We start from the raw sequence: 21,750 nt of genomic DNA on the forward strand, positions 1-21,750 counted from the left end.
GGCTGACCCTGGGGGCAGATTCAGATGGCAAACAGATAAAAGCAGCTCTGACAAGTTTACAGAAAGCCTTGTGATCTCTGTGTCCACCACAGCTATAAAACAGATTTTACAAGGCCCTGACACTTAGACTTCACTTTTGATACAGGTAAGAAGACTGTGAGCACTCCCTGTATGTTTATTAGCTTTTCAAATGGAGGTCTGGCTTTCTCATTTTCCCCTGTCTGTGGAAAACTTGGTGCCCTGAGAATGAAATGGATTTTATGTCATTCTAGACCTCCCAAAGGGAGAAGTCCCTCCCTCTTCTTGCTATGGTAATACTGAGCCAATGGAACACACTGATTACATGTGAGGGCTACCAATGTGTGCTTGTGCCCCTTCAATTTTCCTTGAAGGCAATCTTGACTTTCCATTTACCTGGATGAGGAAAAGTTAACAATGTTGAGTCAAGCATTGCTACTTAGAATTTGGAAAGAAATATATTCTGTCGTGCAAGTTTCTCTCTTAATTTGCTCTTAGAAAATCCAGCCTACATTGTCAGACCTATTCAGAAACACAGAAGACTGTCAGGCAGCTTCTCAAGATTCTGCACTGCGATCAACCTATAAAAAGTGGAAGAATTCAAGTTGGAATACTGTAGTGAAAGATTCCAACCTAGAAAGGGCAAATGTGCATTCGAGCTGTACAACTTCAAACTGCCCTTAGTTTGGTGAGTATTCATCCAAAAAAGAAAATTAAACAGGGAGAGAATTTTCAGAGTCAGGCACAGAAAAAGGTTCATGAGCAGGGACTGAAAGATTGGGAATTGACCATTTAAGGAAAAAGATAAAAATAGGCATAGTAAAAGTAAACAAAATAATAAATAGTGGATCACACCAGGATTTCTTATTGTCCATAAGTCAGAAGCATAAATAGGTTTTTAAATTAACTTGCATTTAAAACAGAAGGGAAAACTTTAAATAATGCAGAATTAGACTATGAAACTGATTTACACCTGTTACTGCTTGGGATAAGAATATAGTAAGATTCAAAGATGAACTGGACATCTCTCTGATTTTGAAGAATCTGAAAAGGTGAAATTGTTAAAATTCAGGAGTAAATACTGCTAAAAAGCATTTTGGAAGGCATGTAAAACTGATATTACAAGATTTAGAGCAATTGTTGCCATTAAGGGATTGGAAACAGTTTTTTCCACATCTGCATTTTATAGTGTCTCTTATACTTTCCATAAAATATCCAGAACTTCACAGAAACAGGATATAAGACCAGTTGGGCTCAGGTCTAATCCAATATGGCAATTCTTACATTATGATTAATGAGGTTCCCTTTATCAACAGCTGTGATTCTGACCTTTATGGCTCTGCTGCTTATCTCCTGATTTATACATTTTCATAACCTGCATCTCATTTTGAATAAAATAAAAATCTAAATAACTTTCATTCAATTGCTATAACCTTTTCAAATATTTGCTCTTAACAGGGACATTCAAATCATTTGTTCATAGAATCTCAAATTGTACATCAACAGCACTCTTTTGAAGTGTACTGCTGCTATTAAGATTTTTTTAAAAGCAGACATTCATTATGAAAGAGAAAATATCCTCTGACATTTAGGAGAGAAATAATGTGCTTACACTAACCTTCCTGCACCTTATACTTGAATTCCTGCTTTGGAGACCCAGTTTTAGAAATGTACATCTCTTTTATTTAATTTTGTGACAGGGTTAGATATATTCAGAGATTCCTTTTCTGGTTTGTGATGCTAGTGTGATTCAGGACATGTTAGCTTGATGGGTTATAAAATGAGCCAGTTTATCTTTAGTTTAGCCTGTGATCAGTGGGGAGAGTGCTTTTCCTTTGGGAGCTGAATGCAAAATAACTGAAGCAGATTGAAGTTGGCAGTGACTAATGAAGTCTTGTGAAGGAGTCAGGAGTCAGTGGGATACTACATAGGATGGATTGAGAAGAGAGTAACAGCAGCCTCTTTGTTGAGTTTATGCTGTCTTTTTTTTGATTTTTTGGGGGAAGGGGACATTATTAGTGCTTCTGTGAAGAAAATCTCCTCAAAAAAATTAACGATTCCTGGTGTATGTCTCTGAAACACAGACATTCACACACATTTGTTACAGTGGAGATAATTCCAGGCTTCCATGTTTAATGAGCCAGCATGGTTGCCTAAAGGTGTTCTACATGTTAATAATTTTAATCAGTCACACAGAATTTATGGAGCTAGGGTTCCAATTGAAATTAGCATGTGTTAAAGCCGCAGTCATTTATTTCTCCGAGAGCTCCCCCTACTTTGCCAGTTCAATAATATGCCCTGTTGTCACAGAATCCAGCACAATAAATCAGTTGTAACGCAGACACCACCAAGCAGGCTCCTATGGGACTCTTGCACAGAGCTTAAGTACTGTGAGTAGAAAGCACTGCAATTGTTTTTGCATTTGCTATACGTGTAAAATCTGTGGGCGTGGAAGGAAGGTCAAAGGAGCACGAAACGGAGGATTATGCCAGGCTGACCTCAAAGGGACAGGGAAGGTGGCAGAGGCATCACCAGACAAGTCCCCCCATTCAGCCCAACAGCTGACCCGGGTCGGGAGTTGCTGCAACCTGCTTCTGCCCACGATTTAATGATTGGAATGACTGCCCAAGCTCACCGGGGTGTAAAGCGGGATGAAGGAGGTCAGGCACTGGGAAGGGACACGTCCGGTCCTTACTCAGTCTCTGGAGTGTTTAGCTGGGCTTTGTGCTACAGGTAGCGCTGCCCTGAAGTTACAGCCCAGAATTTGGAGTTTTTCAGCAATGCTACAGAAAACCAGAAATTCAGAAAACCACTGTGGTGCTACGGCATTTTTATTCCTGAAGTGTTTGTTTATTGAAGCCTTTTATTAAACAAATACTTTAAGACTTTTCTTTTTTTAGACTTTTTTGTTTTTAGACTCACAATAATCTAGAGATTATGACTGAAACACTCTGAAGCAAACTGAGTCAGGCTCTCTGCAGTCTAACTCTCCCAGCCTGTGCACACAGAGAGCAACAAGATTTGTGTTTTCCACCTCATTAAACTGACAGCAGAAATTAGTTTGTGGTATTAAAAACTAAAAAGTTAAATTACAGCTACACGTGTCCTTTATGCAATGGGGTGTGTGAAAGATGTTTGATTTTAATGTTTGCTATAATGGAGAATTTAAATTGCAATGTTTGTCAAATCTCTAATCTTTGTTTCGGAGTGGAATATTAATTACGCTTTTAACTACGAGAGGTAAATAAAATGAGCATCCACTGCCTGCCTAAGGGTAAATTGCAGATTACTGACAACGTGACGTGGCGTACTAAATGTCAGTTTTGTCAAACAAATTTAGAGGAACAGTTAAACTATTAGCTTCCTGTTGTTACAGCGGTTTTTTTGCAATGAATGACTGTTCCTAGCAGCAGGGGCACTGTACCATATGGAACACTAAGAGAGCTAAATTGAATAAGCGAGATGGATGAGGAGATAGCACTACAGACGCACTCAATTAGTTTATAACTGTCTATTAACTTCTGTTGGCGGTTTTGAATAAACAATAGATTAACCATTACACCCCCCTTTTTCTTTCTGAAACCAGTAGAAAGCCAGTGTGGTGATGGCACACAGTGAAGAAACTAAACAGTTTCTTTATTTTTACCTGCTGCTTCTTAGTGAATGGACTTGTGTGGTGTTGGCAGTACCTGCAAATCATGAAATGTATTATTTCTAAGAAGCAGTTCAAAATATTTCAGACGTGCAGAATAGTTCTTTGGATACAATTACCAGGAGTTAATCTGCCTGTTTCTTAGGGCCTGGTTTGGGAGCAGGGAGGCATTAGGACGGCATGTGCACTTAAGCCAGTCACGGTGATTTATTTGGCAGTTAAATGAAAAATGATGTGACCAGTGCCAAGATAAAAATGGAATTTGTATGTCTGTCTATCTCTGTGCCTCAAACCATTTTAGCCCGTAACTACCTTTAGCAGTTAAGAGCTGATGCGTTAGTGCGCCCTGACTAGAAAAACTTAAAACATATTTGATTTTGTGTACCGGGTTATGGTCTACTGAAGTCATTAGGGTTAGATTATTTCCATCTAATTTAAATCCTAAGTAAATATACATAATACAGGATATTATTATCCTTGGCTTCCATTTCAACATGTTGGAGAGAGATGAGGACCTCCAGAGGGCACTGAGCTTACATCATATTCTATTGTGATATTTTTGCCTGTTGTTATTTAATTTAAAATTTCTAGGGAAAAAAATATCTAAGGACCTCAATCGACCTACTCCACATTACATTTTCACATTATGTGTTCAAACACCTTATCGCTGGAGGTCTTGCCACTAGTGATAGTGAACTCCAAAACATCAGGCACTGATGAGTGAAGTGGTTGCTGTATGTCCCCTTACCATATATATTTCAGAGACAGTGATGTAAATTTTAATTAGTAAAACTCCATGAAATGTTTAAAACTCCCCAGGTGAAAAGAATGATATGAATGAAGTGGAAAAAATAGCATGAAAGTCTTACATTGTATAGGAACACGAACTTTGTAGAATGATATAGTGAAAAAAAAAAAAAGCAAGCAGTGGCAGAGACAAACTCAGGCTGTGACTACAAAGGGGAGATAAGGTGTTCTTATCAGATGCAGACCACAATACTAATACTTTCCTATCCGTATGCTATTTTAGTATGTAAAAAAATATATTCCAGATAATGCAAACATTTCTATCTACTTCTGCAAGAGCAAGCCATTTTTTTCAGTTTTACCTGCAAATAGCAGTAACTGAGTAACTATCTGATTTCTGAAAGCAGCTGTCATGGTAGAGGAAAGACTGTTCTACTGCTGTTTAAAATTCTGCCCAAACTTATGTCCAGGAGTCCAAACCAGTTGTCCACGTATCTCCTTCAGCCTGCATTCCTGAGTCTGGATTTTGGGAAAACGCTTGTTTATCAAGCTTCTCCTTACCATAACTTCTCTTCTAAAGTCAACTAGAGTCTCCTCACCTGTAATTCACCTACACTTACAATGCCATTGCCCACCCTTATTTAGTTACAATTATTTATAGTGTTACAGTGTTTTGAAGGAACGCACTGTTTGAATAGTGAACATGTCCCTAATGAATTGCACAGATGTCCATTCATCCAGTTTTGAGTTACTCATTTCCTTGCTGTTGAAGGAAATAGCACAATACTATTTTTTACCCAGTGGTGGTAAGCTTAAAGGTTACTAGTAACTGTTATATATTACCCCCTGGTGGAGGGTACCGTCATTCTATGCAGTGACTTGCACTTCAATATAAAGCTCCTGTAAGTACCCAGAGTGCTGCACTTAGGTCATCTTTTCATTAAGAGGATTCCATTACTAAGTTTACTGAGTGGCTAATTTTAATGGACGTACTAGAGATCCTGGTTTTACATTTGGTCTCACACAAGTAAAAGTCAGCCAAGGGAAGCCCAGTAGCTGTTTGAAAGAGGCAGCAGTCCTTTCTGCAAGGGCAGAGGTGGAATGCACTCTTCTGAAGTCCTTGGTCGCTTAACTCTCCACTGAAGTCAACTGTAACGAGTCTTGTAATTTCTTTTGAAAGATACACCTTTTTAGCAACTTGTCTAGATAGGCTAGGAAATGTCACTCTAGTCAAAATGTTTGTTGGACGTCTGATCTTAAAATGGTTATAATTTGAATCAAACAGTATTTTAAAGAGAAATTTCTGTGTTCTAGTTTATGAATGCGATATATTCATAGTTGTGTGTTCATATTTCTTTAGTTCAGAAAACAGTCACACCACCATAGATATTTTCAGGTGCTTTTGTATTGTTAAATAGCTATAATGAATATATCATGGATTACTTACACTAAATCAGCAGAAAAACTACCAACGCTACCAGTATTTCAGCAGTTTCTCTGGGAGGGTAAAATATCTATGTATTCCAAAATGTAACTGGCTGATAGTGATGCCTTGCAAGTTGATATCCTGCTAACCTCTCCCTCCAATTTCTGCTAATGGGACTTCTACCCAGACCTGTCTGCTGACCTAACCTGCAGTGTGTTGCAGGCATTAAGACACTCCTTGTCAAGTACCATCTACCAAATCATGCAGAGCTTTGACTTGGTAATTCTGTGCTAGCTATATTATTCAGTAAACTCATAGAAAGGATTTTATTAACCGTTATGTTCTTCAGGGGTTCAGAATCATTTTTATGGAACTCTTTGAAGTTTTGCTACAGAGGTACTGCTTTCTTTGTTATCAAATTCTGTTGTTTTAGTTGGTTGGTTGGTTGGTTGGTTGGTTGGTTGGTTGGTTGGTTGGTTGGTTTTTTAATAAAGACAGACACATTTTTCTTTTAGCTGTCACAGTTTACATCCTTTCTCTGTAAATAATTAGTTGGAGAGTTCATTTTATTATAGCACTACTACATTATAGCTTAGAAACCTCATCATCGTTTGTTATTATTAGGAGTGCAAAGGAATAGTTTGTTATTTCCGACGCAAAAGCCTGTTAGTTCTGTTTCTGATTTCATTGCCTCCTCCCTCCAACACTTCACACAGGTCCATGTATGTCTATAAATCTCAGTATATTTCCTGTATTACATCACTACTGTAAACTGTAATATTCCAATATATTTGAAGTACTGGGCTGTGTATTGTAAGAACAGCCGCTATAACTAAAGTTATAATTGCAAATTCCAGCTGACTGGTAATTTTAACGATGTAGTAGTATTTTGGTAGTTTAGGGTTGTTGCCTTCTGAAGAACAGCACAATACCTAGCAACTCATGTTAATACATATAGTGTTCTTGTAAGGGATTATTTCACTGGGGAAGGACTACGACGTTATTGATAGATTTTACTGTTTGCTCGAAAGGAATTCTGTCATCCAAGCTCTGTTCAGAAGTTTCAGATATTTCCTTTTCCAAGGATAAAAGATGTCTTTCTGTCTTTAAAAGTGTATTTTCACGGAATTTAGAATTACATTTGAGAAAAAGTACAAGGCATTCATTTTCTCTTTGTGTTTCTGTGATAGAGGTGTAGACAAAGGTAGAGTGGTTCCATGAAAAATTTTGATTTTTCACTTCTTGGGTTATCATACTGCTCTGGGTGGCAAAGCTCCGAGTGAAAATCGCGTATGATATGAAGTCATTAATTAACATTACTTTCAAATGTTACAGTTATTGTGGCAATAACACTTTTTTTTTCAGATGAAACTGTATTAGAAAGATTTAGAGAAGCTTTCCTTGACACCTTTCTTACATCATTTAATTAAGAAAAGCCTTTGGTGTTAATAGGTTCAAGTTTGCCAGAATTAGAAATAAAGGGATCTAAATATATGTATTTGAAACATTCACCTAAAGCCAGTATGGAATGTGGCTTTATCAGCTGCGCTTTCCATAGTTGTATAAAAAGACCCTAAAGTGGATTGGCCAACCTTCCTTGACATACAAATCTCATACTAACATCTTCATTATGAGCCACTGAATGTAGGACATAAGACCCCAACATACGTAGTTGCTAAGACAGATGTAGTAGCTGGACAAATTCATTTATAAAGGGGACAGGTGACAGTTTCTCCCAGAAGCCCCATTCCTCTCCATGGGATAAGCTTGGACTGAGGGTGCACTAACATCTTAGACTGACCAAGTAGTATCAGCCTCACAAGGTCTCAGCTGGACCACTTACTCCTGCAGTCACAGTGCTGGATTACCAGCAGTCCATCTGCCACTACGGTTCCGCTGCCAATTAGATGATATACACATGGCTTGGGAGAGCATTTGAAGGGTTTACAAGCTACGTGCTAAGCAGTGCCTTCCTTCCCTCAGTGAGCACAGAGCGCTATTAAATTAATGCACTACCAAGAGCACTATGCTCTGGGTATATCTTTGTGCATCCCACTAGTTATTCTCCCGCCTTAAGGGGATGGCCGAATTTCAGAAGCCCCTTAGGAAAAAATGAGTTTCGTTCTTACATGACTGAGTATTGCCTGTTCTGAGTTTTTAGTCAGTGACTTTTGTCAAGACAGAATTTTTTATTTGTGGAAGAGAAGGAAGATAGACTCCTCTAAAAGGCTGATTAAAACCCTGTGCAGTTGGATATTTTGAACTGCTGAGGCCTATTGAATATTTTAAAAGTTTTGAAGGAGGGAAAATGGATTCAGGGAAATAACTGCTTGAAAAACTGAAAGGCACATGATGTAGAAGGAATGTAGGTAGTGCAGAAAAAAAATATGTTCGTGTTTGTGAATGCTCAGTACCAGCACTACCAGCAAGTATCTTGTACAGGTTGGTGCCTGCATTGGGATACAAAGAGGCAAAAATATATCTATTCAAGTGAGAAAGTGTAGGACTGTGGTTTGGAAGTCCGTGTGGGTAAGGAGCGCTGTCTCGTGTAGAAGGCAACATACCCAGGAACTGAAGAAGTACCTCCCACTGCATGACCTGCATAGGACCTGGGTCAGGATACTCTATCAGAACATCTGTACTTCTACAACGAAGTTTTTCATCAGCAAAAAGCCTTTGGCTGTTTTGTATCCTGTCACTGGGGAGCAGCAAGCCAATGAATGAGTCAGATTAGATTAAGCCCCAAACCTTTGCTTTTGGTTCTGCACTACACCGCTATGTATATTTAGTAATATATTTACATATATGCTAATATTTGCATAATATATACAATATAGACAATGTATTTGCGTGTATTTAAATAACAAATATGCTAAAGCTAATTCCTTTAAGCAATTTTTTGAGAACTTTAAACAATTTAATTTGACTGTATTTTATATCCTTACGCTGATAAAGTCAAATGCCTCAGTTTCTGTCCAGTGAGAGATCTATGCAGAGACCTAAATAACTTGAAGGAAAAACATTTCCTGTATTTAAAACAGTCACAGTTACTATTGCTTTCTATTAACTTGAGCCTATGCAAACCTAGAAGTAACTTGTGTGACTCCATAGAAATCTGGGAATCTGCTTCCTCTTCCACATCTTGCAAGACAAACTTTCAGATGCCATAGTGAAATAACAGGTTATTTCATGTAGAAAATACTCGAGTCAGTCCCAGGTAGTGATGTACTGTGGGGCTGGGGATTTTCTATTTGTGGAAGGAACTGCTCATGTGGCAGATTTACATTTAAAGAAAGATACTTGCCTGGCCTTGCTTAAGGAGCAAATCTCAGAGAGAGACTAGTGGGCAGAGAGGATGATAAAACTACCACATAATAGGTACATCTGCCGTACGGCTCTGTAATTCCTCATGCTGAGAACACGTCTGAAAATGTGGTGAAAAATTGGTGTGTGGAAAATCATCCCAGAACAAATTTGCGTCAGTTTAACACCACCTTTTGCCTCTGTAAAAGCAGAGGGATTTTGGGTGCCTGCGGTTCACAGCACCCATGGGAGTTTGAGGCTCTGCTTAAAACTGACAGCTAGAGGATAAGAAAGTGTTTTCTTTCATCATTAGCCAGCCTTTTCTAAAATGGTAATTAGTTTCAGGAAGAGAATTTCAAAATCTGTTGTGAATGTATTTCTGTGAAAAGCTTTCATGTTCATGTTGTCTGGCACTACACATCACACAGCCACCTCCTCCTGAATAGGCCCCAGTGTTGTCTGTTTAGTTCTTTATTCAGATAATATGATAGTATGATGGAGGGGAAAGAAGAGAAAGAAAAGCTGTTGAGACAAAGAGGAAGACTTGCAATGTCAAATGCAAAATGCATCCTTTAAACAATATGTTATAAATACAATACTCTTGTATTATGTGCAGAGTCTTTAATACCATCTACGCAATAGTGTGAAGGAAATATGTCTCTCTGTGGGCCTGATATGACATACACATCTTTCATTCATTCATCTAAATGAGGCGCTGTAGAGAGTTCAGAAAAGGGCAACAAAGCTGGTGAGGGATCTGGAGCACAAGTCTGATGAGGAGCAGCTGAGGGAGCTGGGGCTGTTCAGCCTGGAGAAAAGGAGGCTGAGGGGGGACCTTATCGCTGTCTACAACTACCTGAAAGGAGGTTGTAGCATGGAGGGTGTTGGTCTCTTCTCCCAGGTAGCAAGCAATAGGGCAAGAGGAAGTGGACTCAAGTTGCGCCAGGGAAGGTTCAGGAGATTCTGTGTGTTTTTCTTATACAATTCAGGAGGACCTATAGGTCAATTAGACATGCTATTCACTATCTTCTTGATTAATTTGGGGATCATAAGAATCAAAATATAAATTTAAATTTATATCACAAAATTGTTAAATGTTGAAACAAATTCGGAGAATTTATGTCTTTTCCTTTTTGTTCCTTAGTTCAGTTGGGTAGAATAGAACGTTTTGTTGTCCAGTTCATTACTTCTAATAATCCAGGTCATGGTAAAATTAAATAATGGTAAATTTGGAAAAATATTGCAGCTCACATCTCATTACTGTTCTGTTCTGTGGTTGGGGGCAGGGGGCGCTCGGGTGTTGCATTTTGTTTTTGAAGTGTGTGGGGTGCATTTTTCTGAAGACAAGACCAGTGACTAATTTGATCCAAAAATAATGCAGCCAGGAGGTTTGCAGGCATGTAGCCCTGCCAAGGCTTCTCAGATTCCTTTTTACTGTCATAGCCTAGAGCTGTTCCAGAATAGCCTATCAACCATGCAAAATGCATCAAGGCCTTCTTAGGTGGACAAACAAGAGCTAAACTGTAACCACACAATGAACTTTCTCTGTGGGCTAAGATAAGAGTCAGCGCATTTCAGATACATGTTGTTCCATTATTCTAATGTACCACGTAGATGCAGTTTTTACACTGTCAGTCACCAATTTTCCCATCAGCCACTGCATCAACGAAGAAAATCTGGTGATGCCTCCTTTGACCTGAGGTGTTCTTGGGTTTCATGCTATAACACTCACTTGCAGAAACTCAGGTAACCTCATGTAAGAGTTCATACAAAGCAGAAGCTGAGAAACAAATAAGCGGAGTTTTTCATTATGTCATGATAAGCAAATTTCAAAAGCAAATCTCAAATCTTCCTTCTCATTACCCATTCCTCTCCATATTTTCTATCTCTCTTTTCTGATCCACTGTTTCTTAAGTCATGCCACACTTCACCTGTGAGCTACCACTCATATTTTGAAAATGGGATGTAGCCAAATAACTTTTTGCTTTCAACTCGTGATGCTAATGAATCAATCTACTAGTAACAACGATGTGCAAAAAGACTATTAAAATTCTAATGTTATAATGGGCAAAAAGGCAAGTTAAACACATAGGAATTCGAGACTTTTTATTTATGCTGGTAAATATTAAACCAATTTTTGTTAGCTTCCACCTTCATTTTTAAAGTTTGTACTCAGTTTTTCAAACTCTCGAAGTTAAATGAATCTTCCCCCCTCACCCTTTTACTTGTATTTCTTTCTCCTTTTCTAGCCAGTCCTGCTAGCTTTGGGATGCCACACTGGCCTCCCAGTACTCATTTTTGTGTTACTGAAAGAGCTTGGAATGTTGCTGTGGCAAAAATGAAAGCCACGGTGAATGAAAGGGAGGAATATTAAATCCTATGGTTTCAGGAACACTCTTCAAAATTCAAGCAGCATCACAGCATTTTTGTAAAGTTCCTTTTCTTGTCTTTATCAGAGAACGTAAGAACATGATAAAAATGAAATGAATAATGTTAGCACTTGCTCTGAAGCAGGAAGTTGATAATGAAAACAAATACAAAGCACCTAAAAGAAATTATATTAAACCACCCCTTTGTAAAGTCAGGTAAAAGGGCTTATGCACCCTTGGTTATAGTCAAATATTCATGATCTCTACATCAGACTTCCATACTGTTGTAGCTTTACTTTGTTGTGTTGTCAATACAAAATATATGTTGGACTTCTTAGGACAAAGAATAATGTTATAATCGAATACGGGTTTGCATAAATGATCCTAAGCCAGGACCAACACAATTCAGTGGGATCATCACCTTTTTCTTTTTTAGTTCTCTTGACAATTCCTTTCGCTGTGGTTGTTCTCTAGAAATGCCAGTTCCTGAAGTGAGGAGGACTTGTCAGGCATTTTATTAAGTGTTCACTAGTTCTGGCTGCAAAACGTAGTGCCTTTAAAAATATTTCCTTATTTCCTGTCTGATAGAGTGTTGACAGTACACGGTTTAATGTCACTGTGAAATTGCATTCTTGAGCTTATTACATTTCAATATAAAGCATATAAATGTGAAATTGAATGACAGAAGTTTGCCCTGAGCATAACTTCACTATCAGTAACGCCATACTATTTCTGTTTCACTTTCTTACTTGATTTCAGTTGCTTCATATTTGTGTCTCAGTCCATTCAGAGGAGATGGAAATTCTTCTGTGCAGAGTGTTGTGGTTTTGATAAAAAATATAAAGCAGAATAATAGTATTAGTTGCTTATCCTGATAGTAATTTAGTAACACCTAAATAAATTACCATTTTGCTTGAGTAGGATTAGATACTCAGGTTGCTAAAACTGGTTTTTACGAGCACTTTTTAACAATGAAAAGTAACATAAAGAATTCAGATGAAGCATTGGAGTTTCAAGCCATGCCCTAAAAGTATACCCTAAAAAATACAAAGTAGTATTTTGTAGTGGCATTTTGATTTTCCTAATGTAGAGTAGAGTAAATACTTAATGTTACCAAATGTGTACTGTTGCAAACCAGAGGAGGTAGGCTAAACCTGAATTCCATCATACACATGTGATTATGTTGTGCATGATGTGTGTTTTTGTGGCTGCGTTAGAGAACCTATTTCTGAAGACAGGAAAACAATCACAGTTATAGACAAGGACTGTTTTGTTGTTAAATAAAAATAATTACAAAGTATGAAAAATCTATTAAAAAAAAATAAACAGGGATTATGTCAGTTACACTTGCAGAATTTTTTACACGCTTCTTGTGGAGAGCTTTTATTAAATTACATCTTCAGGCTGAGTGTCACTGAATCAGTGATGCTCATTAAATGATTTCAGATTAAAGTATTTTCCCCAAAATAATTATGAGTCCTCTTTTAGCATATCACAGGCAGCCAAAATAGATGGGCAAAGTAATTGCTTTCTGAGTTAATTATTCCTGCCTGCTATATCGTAAGTAGCCTAAACAATGCAAAAAGGTGAGTTATTCTAAGTGTTACAAAAGCAAATAAGGTGCTTACATCCTGTTTCCTGCATAACCTGTGCAGGGTTTGTTAATATAATAAAAAATTACATTGAATTTTGGACTAAAACTCCACCAGACTTAAGATCATGTTTATGACAGTAGCCAGTGACAAAACTTTAGACAAGTACAGGAACAGAGCTAAGATGAGCTAATGCATTTACTGCCCTCTGCTCAGCCATTAACTGTTTTTTTAAATCAGTATTTAATTTTGGTACTTCTGAAGTCCTGTGGTAATGTCTTCCATAAATATCTGGTTTGTGTGAAAGTATTTACTTTTAAATTTTTTGGATAGGCACATGACAGAACTGCATGCAATGTTCAAAATGTGGGAGCTCTGTAGATCTATACAATTGCTTAACGACATTTTCCATTTCGCTCTCTGTTCCTTACCTAATCATTTCTGATTTCTTTTTGCCTTTCTGCACTGAGCTGTTGTCTTCAGAGAATCAGTGACTACCAGATTTCTTCTTCTGTTGTTTATGAAGTAATTTAGACCCCATATTGTGTGTATATAGTTGTGTTTTTTTTTCCCATATGCATTACTTTATATCGGTCAACACTGAATTTTATCTCAAGTGAATATACAGTCTGCCTCATAAGATCAATTTCAAACTTTTTAACCATTTCTAATTTTGACTACCATTTAAAAATTGCCTGTTTTCCAAAAACATTATGAACCTGCGGTTCACCCCTTTTCTAGATCTTTGTGTGTGTCTAATATTATAAATCCCAACAAGCATTTTTACATTATACCCCCTAGTAATTAATTTCTCTTTTGAAAAATGACCATTTAGTCCTACCATTTTTATTGTATCTTTTAAACCATCTATTATTTTACCAAATGATCTTTCTGGTTATAGTTTAGATTTTTTCAAGGGTTTAGTGATCAAAGTGTAAAAAGGTTTTGTGACTAGAAGTGCACCGCACCAGTGAGTTGCATTAAATCCCCAAATCTTTCTTTATCAGAACCATTGATATGGCCTGTCCACAAAAAGTTAGATTTGAAATTATCTCTTAATAAGAGAAAGCTATTTTATCTTAAGCTACAATAAGTGCTATAATTCATTGAATTCATTAAAGGAAAAAAAAAAAATCAGCCCAATTCTTTTAGCAACTCTATTACTAATTCTATCTCAATATGTTTATTAATATCTTGGTGATGATAGTGTGTTTTTGAGCTGTGGAAAGTAGCAGCATCTTATTTCTCCTTTCTATGCATGGAAGAAGTGAGGCATACTGCTACGAAAAGGGGAGCACCGCTCACTGGGAAGAGGGAAGTGAATGCTTTAGCTTGATTCAACTAAATATGATTTTCTCACCATTCCTAAATCAAAATGGAAAGCACATCTCTTTCAGAGCCTGAGATGGATCCGCTTACCATCCCCAGTCACCCTTTTTTTTTTTTTCTGTTTTTACTGTTGTTGCATTTCTGTAACTATGGTAGAGTCCCATTGTGCCTCATGCTTTGTGCCTAATGCTATATAAACATGAAAGGAAAAGGCCAGCTAAGTCCCAAAGAACTTGTTACTTAAGTCATGACAGGACAGAGAAAATGGATACAGGTAAACAGACGGAAAATGAACCAAATAGAGACTGAATACATAGCGGCATCTTAACAGTTATTGGGGTTGGTTTGTTGGAGGGTTTGGAGGAGAAATTGCAGAGAAGGAGGATTTTGAAAAAGGTACTAAGGAAGGCTTGCAGCAGTTTTACAAGGTGATTCAACTACGAGGGACTGTACAGGAGAAGATGTAGAATTTGAGAGTTTCATAATGGCAGCTGAAATGGGGAGAGATTGTGATGAAACCTTTAGCTTATTATTTTTCCTAGGCTGATTTTTATTGATTGTCAGAACAAAACAGAGTAAAGAATACCCAAAATCCCACACAAGTTTTTTTTGGGGAGTCTATGTTGTTGTCTGCTCTGCATTTTACCATATTTTTACCGTTACACCAGCTCACTTCTCCTAGTATTTTGTGCCTTAAAATGCCAACAGTTCCTATTTAGTCTTGAGATTGTTCTGAATATCAGGCTTCTCTTTTCTGAAACTGGTATAGTATATTCTCTTTCCTCATGTAGTGTTACTAACATTATTAGTGTGATAAGCTGATCATTTTTGCTTCCCACCCTTTCATAAAGAATTTCATCCACAGTAATCATGGGAGCTTCTATCGTTTTTAACTTTGGTTGTAGATCTCTTTTCCTTTAAGAAGGAGGAAAAATCAGAGAGTAGCTACAAAGTGTCTTTTCCAAGAGTGAAGATGATGAAATATTTAGGTCTTTTTTTCCCAAAAAAATTTACTTCAGATTGAAGAGCATGAGTGGTGATGGTGATGTGAAGTTCTGTGGTTTTAAGACTTTCTTGAATCTTGTACAGCTAGAGCCTTCCAGGGATTGACAGATCCAAGGGATGGATGAGTTGCAGAGACTGCAGCACTGCAGCACTTTCTGCAGTATCTGAAAACTCCAGATGTAAAAAATGTTATAGTCAGCTGAAGTTTACTTGACTAAGTCCAGTGGGTATTTTTGTTCAGAGTACAAAAGTCTGGCTGGTATTGCTCTCTTTCTGTAACAGTTGTTGCAGATTTGAACTTTTCCCACAAGACCTATTTCCAGAATTAGATTCAGATTGAGAATTACTGTTCTTACTGTCATAAAAGCAAAAAATAAAGGAAATGAGAAAACATTAGTGTAATTTCTTTAAGAAAATTAGTTTTTTATAAAATTTGAGCTTCATTTTGTTGGTACAATGAGCAAGAACTCTGGCTTTCCTTTGGTAGGATACGATTTGTACTGTAAAATAAAGACATTCCCTGTAACACCAAATGATTGAGATGTGCACCCTACAGAGCATGGGTTTTCTGTAATCCCACTGAGTAGCTGGTATCATCTATTTTACCACATTTTGAATACTCAGATACGAATCAATATCACTCCAATGCTGGCCAGATCAATTATCCTAGTAATTTTTCTTTAAACACTGTGAAGGAAGAGTTGTTACCTGTTCGCCGGTACATTGTTCACATGCAAGAGCTCTTGGAGAAAGGGCTGAGCTTGTGTGACTGGCAGTGATTGATGGTTTTGTGTATAGAGAGAGTATACACAGGTCCACTGGTGCGCAAGGGAAGGCCAATATATACTGCCTTTTCCTGACTTTAGTGAGTATGCAGTCTTGTGAAGAAAAGCTTCTGCATGCCTTCCTGAAGCAATGACCCAGTACCACCTACACTTACTATTACTGCCTCTATTAACAGCAAGGCTTTAGTTTCAAAAGCCTTTCAAGCTTTAGTCATGGACTAAGATACTGAGCTTGGTACTATATTGGTACAGAACACAACCATATCTCCTGCCCAAATGGCTTGTTATCTAGGTGTAAGATAAGAGACAACAGGTAGCTAGGAGCATGCAACATGAGGGGAGACAAACATGTGCTTGCTTGAAAATGTAGTGGAGGCTGATATAAAATTTTTGCCTGTGGTGGGAATAATTTTTTCATACTGAAACAGAGTTGACAAAGAGAAAGGATTTGAGAGTTAGCACAAGCTGGTTATGCTTGATGCAGTAGACCTCTAGAAGTGGAAAGAAACATAGCTGATATAATAAGCTCCTGTAAGTTCCAGCTGAAGATATCTAAATGGTCTTTCTGGCAGACGGATATGAGCTGTTTCATTATGTTTTCCACAGAGGAAAAGTTATTGAATGAAGAGAGATGAAAAAATCAAAGTCTGTGGAGCAGTTATTCCTATGTAAAACCCATACCTTGCAGATAATGTAAAGAAGGAATCTGGAAAATTTAAATGAAGGCTATAGGCAAGGACTTGGAGAAAGGCTTGGTGCAAGACAGAGTCACAGGCTGGGGAAACAGGCCAAGTGGTCATGGGATCCACTGTCGTTGGGGTCACAGAATCTCACAGGGCTTGGCAGAAAAATCAAGAGTTTGGGACGTTATTTTGTGATGGTAGCTAAGTATAACTCTGGGGGAGACAGAGATTTCAGTTTAGATGGAAATGCATAGACCTGGAAGAAGGAGGTATATACATCCAAAGCAGTTCTATAACTTAATGAATCAATACTATAGTATCAGAATCAAGACCTTGTCTCAGACAGACCACTCCTGCTAAGAAGCAACTCTTGTGACTAATTCTCTTGAAATCAAAAGTGACAGAAGAATGCAAGTCCATTTAGGAATGCAAGTCCATTTAAAACGTCACTTGCTTGTACAAAGTGTGCTAAGAGATCAAAAATATACTACAAAGTATGGTGTAAACCGGTTAGCTGTATTATATGGTGTCTTAATGAAACAGCTGCAGACAGTTCTACACATGTGAAGTGAAAGTTGTTACTGATCCGTCAGTTCCAGTGAAAACTTCTTTCCTCTCATTTTTATTTATGTATTTAAACAGATGTAGCCTCTGATGCTATAGCTCACATAACCTCTGCAATTAATTAGTCCTCTTTAATTCAGTGGTGGTCCCCAAGAATTAAGGTGCTGTTCACCATAAGTCAGGGCATTGGCAACTATCCCTTAATTCCCAGATGCTGTTAAAAGACTTGAGTGTAAAATCAGTTTAAGTTTCCAGAAATACAGGAATAATTGTAAATATGTTACCTAATAATGTGGTTACAAACTACAATACTGATCTAGTCAAGATGAAAACTATGTCTGCTCACTGAGTTGGTTTTTTTTCTATTTTTTCTATCCTTCATTTCCTAAGAAAATTGGCTAAAAAGCGGAAAGAGACATTGAGTAGTACACGGCAGGAAATGACAGTGATGGTGAATTCAATGGATAAAAGCTACACCGAGCAAGGCACCAACTGTGATGAAGCTTTCTCTTTCATGGACACGCACAATCTAAATGGGAGATGTAAGTTTTTTAGTTTCTTTTATTTTCTTCTCTTCTTTTTTGAAGTTCGAAGAAGGGTGTAAATGGTTTTTAAAATATTCCTCATTACTTAGTCATGGAAAATCCATGGGACCCAGAGTTTCCGACTGTGCAGCACATTACAGTGTTTATTCGAATAAGCAAGACAGTCAGACATCAAGAATAGACTTCTTTAAAAATAATAAGGATAATTGAGCTTTTTCTGTCCATCCTTTTCTTCTGCAAAAGAGCAAAGACATTACTGAAACAGCTGTAGTTTTACCTTTCTCCAATCTCTATTATGTTAAAAATTTTATATCCCTTATGCTTTCCCAAGTTCTTCAAATGTTCCTCCTGCTCATTTTTTTTTTCTCGTAGGCAAAATTTATTTTTGAATGTCATAACTTAATGGTGATCTGATTGTCTTAGTATTTCCAGTTCTAGATGATGCTCTTTCTGTACAAAGGAAGAACTCAGTGGAATTATCTGTTCTGCAATTTGATAAGAGTTTCTCTTATATCCTGGATCTTCTTGGATCTACCCTGAAAATAATTAAAGCTTGGGATGTAAAATTTCCTGTATTAGAATTTTAGTCAAAGACTCACTCCTGTGTGGGAGCTAGCACTAAACAAAGACCAGGAAAAACAGTAGTTTTTTATAACTGCTAAAAAGAATGAAAATAGAATGTTCGAAAAACATTCTTGTTTTTTGTAGTTCTTAAGCAACCTCAGTTTTTTCTTGTATACCAGTGTTTTCTAACATCTTCAGAATTTGTCAAAGACTAAATTTTGTTTCAAGTACTAACAGTATGCGAGGCCCAACTCCCACTCGCTAATAATATACTTAAGAACTTATCTTTGATGAGCTCAATTGTACAAACACTCTGTGAGGTTTATACAGCGAGACTTCTCTCAGCAGCATTAGGCTCAGAATTTGCAATGTTAATTTGCGTTTGAGTTTCTTCTGGAATTGCTTTGAAATAAATCTTCCGAAATCTGACTTGCCTTTCTGGTGAGAATAGACCGTTGCAATTTATGAGATTGCTTACTTCTCTGAAGAGATCAAGGGGTTTGACTTCATCTTCCGTCATCATGATGTAGTTTTCCAGTGGTGTTACTGAATGGTCACAACAACCAAAGAAACTGCAATGCATTCCTGAGACTAAATCCTCTTTATGTAAACCACCTTAAACCAATTTGAAATAGTTGGCATAGCAAGTATTTTATAACACTTGACATCTAGAACCTCTAATTAGACTTGCCATGAGAAATGTGGTCACTAGAAGAAGCGGTCTGATAGTCTTTAGGAATAATCTTTGTGTAAGGCCTTTTACTCAAGAGATTTAGAACATTCCCATTTCCTGTGAAAGTTTGTTATCCTTGCTGCTTTCTGTGTCTAGCCAGTTTTATCAGTTGCAGCAGCCCCAACTTCAAATAATCTCTGCATCCATACCCCAAAGGAGTACCACTCTGTTTTTTACATCCAGTGATTCAGGAGACCTAATCAAAGGAAGTAGTCTCAGATATATTCATTTATAGGAGGTAACTGCAAGCATTATTTAAGCCAGTTTTCAGATAGTTCCATCATAACAAGGGCTGGCAACTGTGTGACGTAGAAGATCAACCTAAAAATAGATGGATGAAAACCAGCAGGAGAAATCTCAGTCCTTCCCATCCAGTAGACCCCATGTTCCTTAATGCTACTTTTGTTTCACAAATTCCTATTAGTCTGCCTATAGGTATCCGGAATGTGCTTACGTTCACTGATCCGACTGAACGTGAGCTGTGTAGACAAGCAACTAAGACTGAATTTGCAATGAGCTTTGCTTAACAGCTTTTCATGACTCTTTGGCTGAACATCCTGTGAAACGTCTTTAACTCCTACCTGTCAAACGCATCTGTGCTTACAATGGTAATTCACATGATCTTTGTATACCAGGGCACTAACCGAAATTCATTTGTTGCATTGGGCTTTCCCATAGGTTTTAAAAATGGTTAAATGATCAAATACCAATGTGAGCATTGGTCTGTGTATCACTCCCTGAAAATCATCGTTAAACAAAGACTATTATTCAGGGTATAATAGTATCTGTGTGCACATTATCCACCTGTCTGAACAAATCAAAATAAAGGAGAGGAATAAATGAACTATAGGAGCATATTTATGAAATGAACTATGGGAGCAGTATTATAAAGTAAACATACTAATGATGGAAGCTTCTGTCAAAAACACGTTATCATTATGATGTCTTTATTCAAGCACCAGTATTCAGTCTAATCTTGTGATTTCAGACGTATATTTGTCATCACCAATCAAAATGCTTTCTGTGATGATTTTACTTTTTAGAGAATGGATCAAATTCAATGAGCTATTTTACTCACTAGACACACCTGGTTTTCTTTAGGTCCTGATTCCAGTGCAACAAACACAACACGACAGACTCCAAGTGAATCACACTGTATCACTCAGCTTAAATAGCTACCTTTCACTTCGCTGTCTCTAACCGGCTTTGTTTCTCTTTGCAGCTGTATCTTCACCATCTTCATTTACAATGAAAACTAACACATTGAGCACAACAGTGCCTAATTCTTATTACCCAGGTAACTGATTTTTTCTTGGTTTCCACCCTGTATACACCTCTTCCTAATAAAAGCATATATAATTATCTTTTTATATTTCTTACCATAGAAATTTAATACATATATAAGCAACACACTGGTTGCTTACAGTAGCTTTCTGAAAGAAAACTTGGGAACATTTATCAGTCATTTACTGTTCTCTCTCTTTTTACCTTTTCTGCATTGACCTGCTTATGATGTATGACAGATCCATTTGTGCCAACTGCAATTTTAGGTGAGAACATTTCCCTTTATCAAAGTTTATTGCTAAAGTAATTTAGAAAGTCACAGTTCTCAGGGTACAAACAATAGTATGCAAAAAGATGGAGTTTAATGCTCAGGGGAGGGGTGGAAGGCTTGGCTACATTGAGAATGCTAAGGACAGTTATCAGGCTTGATTACTACTGTCAGAGTGCAAGTCAGGGGAGAAAAGAGAGAAGTAATTTTAACAAGTGGATTTGTGAGGAAATGTTTATGCATGTATTTGGAGTGACACAAAAGAATTTGATTATCACAGCAATTGAAATAGTTTCCCTCATTTTTTTTTCCATTTTATCTCAGAGCTGGAGATGTCACTTCTAAAAAGTAACATTTTTTCCTAATTAGACTATTCATGATACAGAAGATCAGACAAAATACAGTTTTGGCCATCCACCAGCTATCATTTCTTCTCACAATACCGCTCAGTTTCTGACATGCTTGTCAAAGTGAAGTTTTAGAGGAGATACGGTATTTTGAACAGCAAAATGATAACATGACACTTAGAGTATATAGTTTATTATGCATCAGGTGTCACAGAAAGGAAATAAAACAGTAAAACTGTAGGTTAAAAACATACAGTTAAAGCTTAAAGCATTTCCAGTGGGTATTTAGGGAAACCTGCTATTGTCTGATGTCAAAAAGAGAGAGGTTTCTGCACAGTGATAGAACAATAAGCATGAGGCACTATTGCATTTTCACTGCTTAAGTAACTCTAACCACTTTGTGGCTTGTACCCATTTACACCTCCTTCCCATACTAACTTTTAACTAAATGGAGATTTATTTTTTAATAGGAAGTCAATATATAACAGCACACAGTAGCAAGGATTCAAACAGCAATTTTAAGCTGATATATTTAC

The 21,750-nt window shown here is 37.3% G+C and overlaps 1 protein-coding gene across 10 annotated transcripts in view; it reads left to right on the top strand.

The window, feature by feature from the left end:
• PTPRM (protein tyrosine phosphatase receptor type M) overlaps nt 1-21,750 on the top strand; it is a 466,670-nt gene that overhangs the window by 348,970 nt on the left and 95,950 nt on the right. For 5 of the 10 annotated variants that reach the window (XM_065830251.2, XM_065830254.2, XM_065830256.2 and 2 more), the window contains 3 exons: nt 17,864-18,015; nt 20,538-20,612; nt 20,839-20,865. In XM_065830251.2, the coding sequence (XP_065686323.1) occupies nt 17,864-18,015; nt 20,538-20,612; nt 20,839-20,865 (254 nt within the window). The remainder of the gene's footprint in view (nt 1-17,863; nt 18,016-20,537; nt 20,613-20,838; nt 20,866-21,750) is intronic. The other 5 variants (XM_065830253.2, XM_065830255.2, XM_065830259.2 and 2 more) reach the window with 2 other exon arrangements.

Source organism: Patagioenas fasciata, chromosome 2 (genome assembly GCF_037038585.1).
Source record: "Patagioenas fasciata isolate bPatFas1 chromosome 2, bPatFas1.hap1, whole genome shotgun sequence".
Taxonomy (NCBI): domain Eukaryota; kingdom Metazoa; phylum Chordata; class Aves; order Columbiformes; family Columbidae; genus Patagioenas; species Patagioenas fasciata.